The sequence below is a fragment of the Anopheles nili genome, chromosome 2 (genome assembly GCF_943737925.1).
Source record: "Anopheles nili chromosome 2, idAnoNiliSN_F5_01, whole genome shotgun sequence".
In the NCBI taxonomy this organism is placed as follows: Eukaryota; Metazoa; Arthropoda; class Insecta; order Diptera; family Culicidae; genus Anopheles; species Anopheles nili.
In genome coordinates this window covers 25,292,487-25,305,816 of record NC_071291.1, presented here as the reverse complement: position 1 = coordinate 25,305,816, position 13,330 = coordinate 25,292,487, and the positions used below count along the sequence as shown (strand labels likewise).

At 47.1% G+C, this 13,330-nt stretch overlaps 4 protein-coding genes across 4 annotated transcripts; 2 read left to right on the top strand and 2 right to left on the bottom strand.

Annotated features, from left to right (window-relative positions):
- Positions 1-236: 236 nt before the first annotated feature.
- LOC128730401 (Golgi resident protein GCP60) lies at positions 237-2,750 on the bottom strand. Its single transcript, XM_053823447.1, has 6 exons — positions 2,557-2,750; positions 2,439-2,485; positions 1,688-2,369; positions 1,501-1,622; positions 1,256-1,427; positions 237-1,171 (listed from the first exon to the last, which is right to left on the bottom strand). Exons 1-6 carry the CDS (start codon positions 2,696-2,698, stop codon positions 921-923), a joined length of 1,416 nt encoding a protein of 471 aa, XP_053679422.1. The 5' UTR covers positions 2,699-2,750; the 3' UTR covers positions 237-920.
- A 398-nt stretch (positions 2,751-3,148) lies between these two features.
- LOC128730333 (DNA-binding protein SMUBP-2) lies at positions 3,149-3,841 on the top strand. Its single transcript, XM_053823375.1, has one exon. It carries the CDS (start codon positions 3,183-3,185, stop codon positions 3,717-3,719), a length of 537 nt encoding a protein of 178 aa, XP_053679350.1. The 5' UTR covers positions 3,149-3,182; the 3' UTR covers positions 3,720-3,841.
- On the bottom strand, positions 3,759-6,943 carry LOC128730332 (26S proteasome non-ATPase regulatory subunit 2). Its single transcript, XM_053823374.1, has 4 exons — positions 6,866-6,943; positions 4,411-6,730; positions 4,216-4,334; positions 3,759-4,141 (listed from the first exon to the last, which is right to left on the bottom strand). Exons 1-4 carry the CDS (start codon positions 6,941-6,943, stop codon positions 3,959-3,961), a joined length of 2,700 nt encoding a protein of 899 aa, XP_053679349.1. The 3' UTR covers positions 3,759-3,958.
- Positions 6,944-9,598: 2,655 nt separating this feature from the next.
- On the top strand, positions 9,599-13,306 carry LOC128730900 (acyl-CoA:lysophosphatidylglycerol acyltransferase 1-like). The gene is made up of 7 exons (XM_053823987.1): positions 9,599-9,623; positions 9,711-9,919; positions 10,017-10,231; positions 10,310-10,446; positions 10,598-10,836; positions 10,902-11,083; positions 11,155-13,306. The coding sequence occupies exons 1-7, from the start codon at positions 9,604-9,606 to the stop codon at positions 11,407-11,409; spliced, it is 1,257 nt and encodes a 418-aa protein (XP_053679962.1). The 5' UTR covers positions 9,599-9,603; the 3' UTR covers positions 11,410-13,306.
- Positions 13,307-13,330: the final 24 nt, after the last annotated feature.

Genomic DNA, 13,330 nt, shown 5'->3' with positions numbered 1-13,330 from the left:
AACGATGCATTTCCTGCAGGTGGATTATGTTGGGCTTTAGGTGGAAATAATGAATGGCCCCACCGCGATACGCCGGTGATTTATTACCTTCGGATCCCGGAACCGCAGCCGCGCGTTGGAGGTAATTCGCACCGGGCGGAATAATGGGTCTTTTCTCTTGCGACCGACCGAACCGAAGGACCGCCATCATCAAAGCCAATCCAGCCGTTGTTTACATTGAACAAAATGTATACCATTTGCCAGTTTATTTTCTCTTTACCACGGGCTTGCTTGTACAGTTTTACAATCCACTGAACAATCAACATCCATTATCGTTTAAGTGTGCTGGGTTGATCGGGTTGGTTTACGAATCACTCGCTCCACGCGCCTCACTGCTATCACACACACACCCTTTGCGCCTTGTGCTCGCTGCCAGGGTAGGAGGATGGTACGAGGGAGCTGGAGTGTTTTCTGGGCTACGAATAATGCATACATGCGGTTAAATACTTGGAATGAATCATCCAGCATTGATCGATCCCAATAGATCGATCGATCCCCCCCATTCGCTAATAGACTCGGATACAACGGAACACGGATATGCTTCTTCCCTCCGTTCGTAACTATTGCAACTAATATACTCTATTGAATTAGGGAACAATGTGCTAACGCTGGGCAGCTCCTTTGCAACATTCCGGGGCGGCCGCGTCCGGACACGTCGCCATAAACAACGGTTCATGAATTACATTAACGAGATATTGCACGACACAGCGAATGGGAAGGACAGTTTGTCGTTATTCGATATAGTATTTCATCTAGATATAGTTCCACTTTGTTTCCAATGTTCGCACGCCTGTTTGAGCGTGACGTCATCAACTTTCTGTGCCATTTTATTCCTGCCTCCGCGTACTGGGCTTATGCGTGTGGGTTGTCGCGTGTGCCGATTATCGAGTGTAGAAAACCTTATAGTAGAGCGTCTTTGGGCGCCAGAGGCTGTAAGAGTTGTCGAACTTGAGCAAGTACGTGCCCTCGCCCGGATACGTGTGCGAGCCAGCGTACACCTCCTGGTGGCACTCGCGCCTGTAGATCGGTATGATGATTGAGATGGGATTACGCGTCCCGAGCACACTCGCGGCGGTACTCGTTGCATTGCTCTGCACCGGTCCACATTCAAGATCTTCCGCGCAAATTACTTCTAAGATGATTGGCATACGAAAATGAGAAGAAAAATCATTTGGACATGAGCAACAAAGCAAGGTGCGCGTCTTATCAATCATACCTTCGTCTTCCTCTATCGTATCGTCGTCTTCATCGCTTTCGCTAATATGCACCGAAACTTCGGTGGTCGGAGGCTTGCCCCATTCGAAGTACACACCGAACCCGATGTCATAGCTGTCGGTAGCAAACTCCCAGAACAAACACGAACCACCTTCGTGCGTTGGAACTTTAACCTAAGGAAGAGAACAATCGCCGTTAAGATTCGCTATATTTTTGTCAAGGATCACTTCAATTCCGCTCTCTTACCGTAACTGTATCGCCGTGATTTACGCGTATCACTCCATCACCCTTGCCGGCCATTACCTCTTGCTTGAACAATTTGATGTCTGGTTTTGTCCACATGTTCGCCGGACTGATCACTGCGTAATCTGCGAAAAGGGACAGGCAAATTGCACATGGCCGCTAATGCTAGGCGTCTTTCTCCCTTGCTTACCACCAGAATCGTTGTCGCTGTCGCACTGTTCCTTAAACTCGAATTGACTATTCTCCTTAGTGTTAGCATTCGTAAATTCTCCTCGTTCGGTCGTCTCAGTGCCGTTCTCACAGACCCCCGGAATAGGGGTTTCGACGTCGTCCCCATCGGATCCGCGTTTCAATCGAGCTAGGTTCGAGGCAACTTGCGCTTGAAGCTGCTGCATGTACTGGTGGTAATGCTCATTTTGTAGCTGCCGAATTAGTACGGCTTGCTGATCAGGATTCCCGGGAAACTGGATTTCCGCGTAATCCTTAAACTGGTGGTACGTCTGCAGGTTGAGCGCATCCTGCAGCTGACGCCGCTGCATCTCTTCACGATTCTTTTCATCCTCAAGGCGCTGGAGCTCTTCAAGGCGTACTTTCTCCGCCGCCAGAGCTTCGGTGCGTTGGATCTGTTCCTGTTCCGCCCGGCGAGCTTTCTCTTCTTTGTCCTTTTTGATTGCTTCGACGTACGGCTTGAACAATGGACATAGACGATCCAGTAAGTCGATGAAACCTTCCATTGCCTGTAGCTTAGTGATGGTCCCAAGCTGTTGCCATGCTATTCTACGATCCTTCCCGATGACATCGAACATTCCCAGTGGAGGGGCGTTAGTCAGGTCTAGCGCCCCATGAGCAGCCTGTTGTGTGAAAGCTATAAGCTAAAAAAACGAACGAAAACAGTTGCGTATTTAGCTGTAAGTTAATATGACATACTAGTTTCGCAATACCTTCAAATTATCCTCGTAGCTCAAGTGCACCGCTTTTCCAGATTGTTCTGAAACGGGGAGGGGGAGTGTTTTGTAAACGATATGGTAACGCACTAACTTATGCTCCATGATACCGTACCTTTGTAGAAGTTGTATGCCAGCTTGTACAATTCCTTGAGCTGCAGATTCCATTTCAAAATTTTACTATTATCCTCACTGTTCGAACTCCCGTCGAGGGAGAGATCTTTAAACGAGAGCTCCAAGTTATCCGAGCTGCTCATTTTCACTGCTGCGTTGTTTATTCCGACCAGCGCCTATTATTCCATCCGCAAACAAAATTCCACCCACCGTACTGCATGTGCTAGATAATTAGATGAACCACGTTATTAAAGCAGTCCTCCGTGTAAACGTTGGACGAGAAAAACCCGCGAAAATGCAATTTTATTGCGAATGTTTCAAGCAAACGAAGAAAAACTTACACGTCTCCCCAGAAAAGTTCTTATTTTTTTATATTCTCGAGTTGTCAAAATTTTCATCAAACGTCAAGAATACGTAAAACATCGCAGCTGTCGATTTGTTTACGTTTGATTGCAGCTCTTACGAGACAGCGTATAACTACTAGAACAGAGCGCTTTCAAACAAACAGTAGTATTCCTTTGAACATGTGCGGAAGTAGTCGCCCGGATATTGTAACTTAAAAGACAAGTTTATTTTCGTATAAGACGAGAAAGAACCAATCGTAGTCTTCTTTCGTCATCCACCAAAATGAGCAAGAAAAAGCCGAATAAACTTGCAGATATAAATGCCATACCGGAAGTTAATCCGCCGGAACTGGTGCTAAACACAGATCCAAAAGTGGTGACCAAGGCGGCCGAGTTGCTGGAGCCAATCAAAACCGAAGTGGTGGAAAAGAACCTCGATACTGTGCTAGAGGCTGTGAAAATCGTCGACTTGACATGCGATTTCAAAGGATGCAAGCAAAAAACCAACCTCGTTGGGACGGACTGCTCATTTTGTAAAGATCGCTTTTGCTTCAAACACAGCCTTCCCGAAATCCACGGTTGTGGCGAAGCAGTAAAACGCAAAGAACGAGAACTGTTTCTCCATCCGATGACCGGTAAAGCAAAAGCGGAACAGTACGAAAAGCAGAAAGCACAGGTGCGCCTAACGCAAAAGTTAAAACAGATGTCACTGGAGCGAAAGCAGAAGCCCTCATCCAGTGGAAGTAGCCGTGGGGGCAGTACCACAAACACCAGAGGAGCTTCCTCCGGAAGAGGCAGAAATCGAACCAACAACACGTGAGGTGATATCGCTTTTGAAAAATTAATATTTATTACGATCCTAATAGTATAAGTAAATGTTATTCAACGCAATAGACAAGCAACAATAAACCGACACTCTTTAGCTGTCTGTAGCTGATTGATGCTTCCTACGCATAAACGGCATAGAGCTGTTCCAAATGATGACATTGTTCACTGCTTAGTGTGATACGCGATGGAATCGATGCCACTATGCACAAACTACGCCGATGTTTGCTCCGCTTATGGGACATAGTTGGGATTTTTTCGCAAAATGCAAAAGCCCTCCATGATCGGAGTAAGGGAGATGTACTCCTCAGTCGCGAGCTCTGCACGTTCTCCCATTGCCAGCAGCACCGGCGTAGTGTGCGTCTGGAAGCCAGTAATCGTCTTCGGTTTACCAGCCTGTCCAACAACGTCCACGGCCTGGAAAAGAAACAGACGCAGACGGTTAAATGGGAGTCTATAAAACTCTGAAATCGTTGTGTCCCGGTACATACCATTCCGACGCGAACGGGGACGGGACATGAGTTCAAGTCTTCGGTGAAGGTAATCAGCATGCGCGGCTGCATGGCGGTAGTGAGAGTATAAAGCAGATAGTGCGACTTTCCAAGGATGACTAGAAAAAAAAAAAAAGAAACGATGATTATATCGAAAAATTCACACCACCCATCTCACAGAGCTCCGTTACTTACTATTCTTTACGTCCAGGAAGGAGACGAGAGCTGCCATCAGCCCTGCAACTGCTACCGGGCTCATGAGCTGCCGGTCGCTATGATAGGGACTGATGGTGAATGTGCCCTTACCCAAATGGGTGAGACCCTGTGCGATGCGCACCATGAAGAGATTGTTGGGATCCTTTGCATGATATTGCGCAAGCTGACGCAACATCGACGCCAAACGCGCATTGTTCGTGCCTGCTCCGACGAGTCCCATAGCGAAAATGGCGTTGTGGGCCACTTCGGCGTCGCTGTCGTGCGAAAATTTGCTCAGCGTGTCCAAAATGTTAAGCTTAGGGTTTGAAACCGAAATCAAACCAAGCGCCAAAGGAACCGCGCGGCGAATGCACGGTTCGCAGTAACGTAGCAGATTGCCGAAAGAGCGGAACGCCATCTCGGCCCCGATCTCTTCGCCCATCGCGATGAGCGCAATACCGAGTACGGCTACGGCTTGGCAACCGGAGAGATCTTTCTCTTTGTCCTCCTTCTCCTTAGCGGACTCCTTCGGATCAGATTTCTTCGATGCCGGTTCCTCAGTCGATGCAGCAGGTTCGTAGTGCTCAGAGCAAAGATGCAATAGTTGCTGGATTTTGAGCACATTGCCAGTGCCCGCATACGCGCAGATTTCTACCATCGTAGTGGCCATCGAGCGGAACGGTTCGGCAACGATCTCGAGCGCAGCCGTAACCGCCTCGACTGCTTCCTGCCGTCCGAGATAGACCAGGCCGAGACCAAGAGGCAGGAAACGAGCGTAGGTGTCTTTGAGATCGGCCTCACTGCGATCCATGATGATCTGCAACAGCACCTCGGTCACCTCGCTATTGCAGGATCCAACTGCAATCATACCGAGCGAGAGGGCTGCAATTCCCATTACTTCCATGTTCGATCCAGTCCGACGTTCGGTGGTAAACACGGATCCAATCAATTCTAGCACGACCGATCGATTCGAACCTGCGTAAGCTAGGCCTAACCCAAGAATGGCTCCAATGCGCATCGTGCTGTTCTGGTGGAGCACGTAATCGGACAGCAGGGCCAGCGCCGGATCGACTTCGTTCCGTACGCCACAGTTGACGATGCCACAAGCGAGCAAAGCGCCAGATTTTATGTAGTCCTCATTCGAGTACAAATACTTATCGATCGGCGTAAGACCTCCATCGACGTCCCACAGCAGGATCAAACCCAACGACGCCGTAGCACTGAGCATTCCGTGCTCTTTGTTCTTATACAGCCACTTGTTTCCGTCTTCCATCAGCAGCTTATCTTGTCCAAAACCAGCGTTCACGAATCCATTCACAAAGCTGGCGGCAAGGTTCTGTCGCGCTGAATCGATTTGAGAACCGAAAGGAGCTCGCGAGTTGTCCAAGTGCGATTTGTAAACATCCTCTGGCGTTTTAGGCTCCATGATGTCCAGCTCACGGGCAAGATTAAGGAAATGATGGTTCAAGTGCGAATTGGACATGATCTCTACCAGATCGTCGTAGTCGTTGCTACCTTCCGGGAGCTCGAGGAAGATCTGCTGCCGACCGAGCATAAACGCCAACTGTTTCTGTACTGCGCTGTCCGCACAAGACATGAAGATTTCCTTGATCAACTCCGTATCGTTGATCATCATCGCGAGACGCATCGCCTGCGTGTGTTGGTTGAATTTGCGCGATAAATTAAGGGCGCATTTCAGCAAGCTAATGTTCTCCGGCTCAGCCACATACGGAACGCAGCTCTGTAAATACAGGCACACGCGCGGATAGGCGCTCTCGTCTACGTAGTTTTCCAACAGATCGAGTCTCTCGATTTCCATCAGCAGATCACACGCCTCTGCCTCGGCGTTGTGCGCCATATTATACGGGATGATCTGGTGGATCAGCTCGATCAGCCGATTCTTGAAAAGATTATCCGTCGATTCGGGCCAGTTTGCAGCAATTTCACCGGACAGATGCCGCACGTATTCGTGTCCCCATTCGCCGATATTTTCTGTGCTGTTGTCGCTCAGCAGCCGATAGACGAGACATTCCTTACCGGTGCCCATTGTCATCGCCAACACGGAGATGATTTCTGCGCACAGTTTCAACGTGTTCACGTCCTTCAACTTGGCCGTCATTTTCTTATGAATCTCCTTCATCGTTTCGTAGTGCTGGCGCATAAATTTCAGCGGCTTCGGCACAGACGTCATCGATGTTGTGGACGCGCGAATCAGATTCGCCATCGCTTCGAGGGATGGACGGTAAAGATCCGCGTCCGACTCCTGTAGCCGTTCTACCAGCATATTGAGCTCATCTTGCAGCTGCTTATCTTCGTCGGACTGTGGAGATGATCAATAAAATCAGACGTGAATAAAATCAGCCGGAATAAACTGTATCACCGGAAAACATGGGCTACTAAGGATGACGAGGCAGATTGAAGCCGCGTTTCGCTGTGCCGGGAATTCTACACTTACCAGTTCAGTCTTCTCTTCTTCCTTCTCTTTGCCTTTAGATTTCACGACGGGCTCTTCAACTTTTTCAGTGGTAGACATTTTGGGTACGCCGATTGAATCCTTTGCACGCACAAACTGTATTGAAAATTTACAATCAAATCTCTCTTTATTTGCGGGACGACGATGATTTGTTGAAACACTGTGCTGTCAAGATTGAGGTTATCACGTTGGTTTACAATGCCTGGTTGGGTTAGTTCGAACGATGTTTATCGCGAATAGTAACAGAGGGTTTTGAAATGGGTTTTGAAAAACTATGATAATAGCACAAAACCGTAAAAACTAAGGTAGTTTTAGTTTTGGCCTGGCAAATTGAAGATTCTCGTGTTATGACGGAACGAAGTTCAGACCCATTTCGTTTAATACACATAAATATCTGAATTGAGTTATCAATCGTGAGGTATGATCTTACAAAAGTGTATTCGAACATCATACATCGAAAAACGTTGAACTTGACCAATCTTACTCAATACTCTTATTGCGGATGATTATTGGAATACAAGTCTTACTTTCTTGAACAATGCTAACTCAAAGATATAATAGAAAACAAAGAGAAGGAAAGAGGGGAAAATCAGCAAAATATTCCACACTTTTCTGCACAAGTGATGAATAATGATCCTTAGTATTTTGTATTACAAAGTCATAAACATTTAACGTTTTTTTAACCTAAAATCAGTTTTTTTATAAAATTAATGTTACTTCTTGATTCTTATGGATTTTTAAATAAAATGTACATTTGCGACAGTTTTGAAAATCGCGAAATAATGCGGCGCTATGTACATCTTGTGCAACGATAATAACGGCTAGAATATTGCAGCTGTCAAGGCTTACAAACAGTGTTGGGCACCCGAATGCCGAAAAAGCACGAAAAAAATAGAGAAAAAACTAGCAGAAACAAGTAGCAAGCGCCGGACGGACATTCCATAAAAAGAGGGTATCTACCCTCCAAATCACAGTTATATCGAGGAGTATTTAGAAGTGATATTCTCCGCTGTAAATACTCGCTTTATGTGTAGGGCGGCGCGTGTGATAAGCAGGGGAAAAAGCTAGTCAAATCTAGGCCGTTGTGTGTGCCGATGCCAAGGTCAGTCGGATGTTGAAATAAAGAATCAAGTGGTGCACTTGATGTAAGCTGTAATAGAACGATTTCGCGCGTGGGATGAATTGGAGGAGGTAGGTGAAAACCGAGTGGTTCCTGCAGCAACGTGCCCGAAAGCACGTCCGGTTAAAGGCACAAGAGAACCGTATGTTGTTCCAGTCAAGGCAGCCCTACATATTGGATGTCCCATCTGAGATGTGCATAGCACGGGAAAAATCGATAAACATTCAATGTGTGTGCCTTGCGGCGAAACAAAACGGCTCTGCAGCCGAACGAAAATGTGTATCCATGTCGTCTTAGGTCGAACGGCGCACCTAATGCCGGTCCAGTAGTCGCGCGCGTGAGTCATCGCAAATAGTGCAAAATCGGAAACAGGCTTTGCGACGCGCTCCTCAGGCCGCAGACATATCTCACTCCACATGCGGTCCCGCGATAGGAACGCGACAGTAATTCGTTATTGATCGATTCTGTATGCCTGTGTGTGCTGTGGTGGTCGCGTGTTTTGGCGTCTTATGATTCACGGAAATGTGTCCTTATCGCATGCGGCGCATTGCTCACCCTTCCTAATCTAAGATCTACACCTTGGCGGTATGCTCCGTGCCGTTATCAGCTGCGAAACAGCGAAGATTCCCGCGGCGTAGAGCGTGCGCTTGTGTTTACACACAATGCCGTATGTTTTGATTTACGCATGCAGCGCACACAAAATCAACGGCGAATGCGAACGATTACCTCTTATCAATTCGCGGTCGACTTTTGGACTTTTGGCAGTTAAAATCTTCCGATCGGGCAATGCTCGTCACGATTTCCGGTGCCGGATTATAATGTATACAACCAAAAATGACAAGAATGCATTATCGGTTTGTTTCTATGAACCTTCTTATGTGTTTGAGCACACCAGTTGCTCAGCAGTTGCCATAGCGAAGATAATTGTATCGGTATACTTGGATACACTGTTTAATTTATCGCATATTTATCCGGAATATTTTTAAATTCGTCTGATAACAGCGATAGCACGATATGCTGCTGGGTTACATATGTTTCTTTGCCCTCTTCTTTTCTCAACCGTCGGCAGGACTGCGTAACAAATCAATGTATCCGCTGGAGGACGCTTTTTGCTGCAGCGCTTCGATAACGTTTCAATGGAACCGTCGCACCCGTGTTAAAGTGGAGCAGTTCAAACGCCCGTATAGCAACCGTAGTGGTAAACTGCGCAGGAAACCGACGACACGGTCTGACACCCGCTCCGTGTGACCAGGTCCCGTACGCTAATCTGCTTTCTGCCACTGATGTCAATCGTCATCTCAGCATTGTCACCTCAAGCAGAAGCGCCCGTGGATGACGCAGCATGGTGCTACTATAAATTAACCTAGAACATCTGCTCGCGAACTGCTGCGCGCCTTTAGCCAACGTGAGGAAGATTAATCGCGAACAACGGCACGGCAGCAGTAGAGTGTTAGTAGGCCGAACGATCGTGTAGAATTAAGGCGCCGTTGATAAGAGCGCTAGCAAAGTTCAACCGTTTGAACGAACATTCCATACGACCGCACGCCTAGTCGGAAGGACTGTTTATACACAGCCGCCGGTGCGAATCGACCGAATCAACATGCCGTGCTATAGCTTAAGGTAAGTGTAACGTTTCGGTAGCAAATGGTTTGTTACAACCCACCGGCATTTCGTCGTCCAGTAACATCGATGTGTATTTTCATGCAGAAATATCATAAAATACCCATGGGCGGTGCTGCGGACCATCCTGGTGGTAGCCAACAACATCTACTGCGTGCCGACGTATCTGGTGTGGATGTTTCTACTGTTGCCGTTGCGAAAGATCCACGAAAGCTACTACTATCGAATCGAAGGCATTTTGTTCCACTGGTTGCTGGCGAACGTGTCCATGTGGTCGTGGACAGCCGGTTACGAAGGTATCGTATCGAAGGGCGGTTTACAAGGGCCGTAAGGGCCTTTCGCGCTCAAGTCTCATATAACGCATCCGCCGCTAATTACTCGTTTCCTTTCCAGTGGTCGAAATGGGTGACGATATAACGACGGCGTTCGATAAGCGAACGTTGGTTCTGGCGAACCATCAGAGCACCTCGGACGTTCCGCTTCTGATGGCGACCTTCAACGCCAAAAAAGGCGTGCTACCGAACATCATGTGGATCATGGACCGGCTGTTCAAGTACACCAACTTCGGAGCCGTTAGTCTCGTGCATCAAGACTTTTTCATCGCATCGGTATGCATTCCTTGACACGTTGGCTTTGCGTGCGTCTGTTTGTGCGCATTAATTAACCGGCTCGGTATGGCGTTTTAGGGAAAAAATAACCGCGAGAAATCCCTGCAGCAGCTTAAATCGCATATATTACAGTGCTATATACCTCGGAAACGGAAATGGATGGTACTATTTCCCGAGGGTGGTTTCTTACGCAAGAGGAAGGAAGTTAGCCAAAGGTATCTAGATATGCCAGCTAATGATAATTCGCGCAATTTTCAGTTTCACACGTTTGGCACCGTAGCGATTAGGGTGGCTTCTCCGCTTATCATCAGTCTACTACAGAAACAGGTGGCACGCTAACTGTTACGTTGATTGTTTGGTTTACAGATTTGCTGAGAAAAATAACCTACCAGTATTAAACAATGTCACCTTGCCACGTGTCGGTGCTATGAAAGCGATCATGGATATGCTTGGTGCTCCTAGCGATATCAACATTTGCTCCTCGCCCTCTTCGAATCCGCTCGGAGGATGTGGCAGTCCAGTGGCACATGACGCGGTGAAACAATCGGCCAGTGAAAGCACTATCATCAGTAGTGAAGCAATAACCAAGGATGACGATGACTGTGGTAAGCAAACGATCGTCAGGTCTGTTAAAAACAGGTTAATGTTCGTTCGTAAAATTCTGTTTTAGATAATTGTAATGACGCCTCGTACGCAATGTTGAACGGGCAATCGGGTGGTTGTTTAGAGTACGTACTGGACATCACGATTGCGTATCCCCAAGGCATTCCGCTGGATTTGCCCAACATCGTGCACGGCATACGGGACCCCTGTCAGACCTTTTTATTCTACAAACTTTACCATAGCTCGGAGGTAGTAGCATTTATTCGATCATTCGTTTCGCCCACTAACCAGCAACATTTTCGTCCTACACTTTCCCCTAGGTTCCGCGTGAAAGTGAATCTTTAACCCAGTGGTTATACAATCGGTTTTACGAGAAGGAAAAATTGCTTGAGGAATTTTACCGCACCGGCACGTGGCCGGCCACCTGCACCATTCCACCGACGGTTGTGCATCAGGACTTGCTGCGGTATCTGCTGATACATCTGTTTTTCATTACCTCGACGTACGTGCACCTGCAGCTGATTTTAATGTTGATCAACTACACGAACGTAATGTGCGTGTACTTGCTGAGCTAAATGCGGCTGGCTGCATCGGCTTCGTATCTTCGCTTTTCGTTCTCTCTAATCTCGCAGCTAGAATTGTGCGGCCGCAGTCAGTGTGCCTCACACACAAAAGATCACTTAACAAACTAAAGAGATCTAACTGAAGACATTGTGAATGAGCTAACTCTAAGTCACACCAAGTGAATGAACAAGCATTGCAAATTTATCAGTTAAGACACAGCCCCTCTTTTCGTGCTAATGTTACCCTATAGTGTAAATGGTTGTAGTGTTTACTGTAAAAAAAGGTATTGTTATGCGTGTGTGTGTGTGAAACAGCACGAGGACGAAAGGACACGGAGCGTTCGCTGCTGTCCTACACACTTAGTCACAAAAAAGTATCGAAACAGAACAAAAACCAATTGGATCCCTTGCGGTGGATAAACTACTTACAAAACATTTTGCATCACATGAAGTCGCCAATGCCATTGATCGCAGCTCCTGATCCTGAACGGCGTCTGGCGCCATGAGCTTGCTCCTCCTCGTCTTGACAGTGGGGCGTAGGAAAGGAAGCGTTAAAACGCACACGATATACAAGTAAGATGCAACACTGATGATAAACGGCACAAAAAACAAGTAGGGAGCAAGCGCGCTATCCTGTGAGATAGGCGTACAGCGACGATGGTATCGTAACAGAGTGATAACAATCACTAAGCCACACGAAGCGGAACAGGAACATCGTTGTCTTGTACAAAGCGAATGTTAGCATGATCAACGGGCGTTGCAAGCTAATTAGAAGTTTTCATCAGCGTGGAGCGGGGATTGCGAATGTACTCTAGTGGATTCTTTAGGGTGTAGCTACCAGAATTCATGACCGCTTCAGGTCGTGTCGTAATTGGGTTTATTTTCCCTGCCCTTCCTCGCTGCTCGCTAGGTTAAGGGGTTCTCTGTTGGTTTTTACTACCGCAACAGCACTGATCGGAGAATGTACTGAAACTAGTAAAGGGTGTTTTACTAACTTTTCGAGCTTTTTGGAACAAGCGGCAACGTAATACGCACCACCGTATGGTGTAAGGTATGATGCGTGGGGTAGTAAACTGTTCAAAACAGGTGTATACACGCTTTAAGTTTAGGTAGGTTTATTGACTTCTTCCGCTTAGTTCCTTTATTTGCGTAGGAGAAACAGCGTTCGTTTCCACTCTGTTCAGAAGCCAGTGTTGAAGAGAGCATAGTGCATTCTAGCTCTATGAACGTATGAATGTAAATAACATATACAAGGCAGTTTGAGTTTTTCCGTTCCTTCTCCGTACAAATGTAACCATATTCTAGCAATAGTCAGCCTCAACGTGTACTATCAACTATTTAATCATACTGTCCAAAGATCGGCAATAAGCAGGTACGGACCCGTAGTCCCTACGGGATGTGGCAGAACGTCGCAGAGTCACCGAGGAATAGTTTTTACCATCTCCTCAAGATGAGCGCGAGTTTCGACATCATTTTTGCTGGTACATCGGAGTAACGATTACGTCCCGGTCAAAATGATCGGCCGGCTACAAGTATCGATCATTATTCGCATACGTGCCGCGTGACCGCGGTGACCAGCTCGTGCGATGAAGGTGCGCGAATGTATTTGTGCGATCGTGCGCCTTCGGGAAGAGGATCCTGGCCCATAGTGTCCTACTTGTAAGGAATTAGCACTCGTGCGTTATTTAGTGTATAAATGTAGCACAAGTTCCGTTTCGATGCGAGTGAGCGCCAAGGTTTGATTTAGTCAGCGTCGTCAGTCACACTGCGCCTATTGTTTGCTCATTTTCTACAGAAACACTAGCACTCATAAATGCAATCGGTTTGCTGTGAGTTCACGCGTCTATACGTGTGCAAATGATCGTGATCCCATACCGGTGGGTTTGTTTCGATTACTTTTCGAATAGAATACGACAACAAGAAACAACTCTGT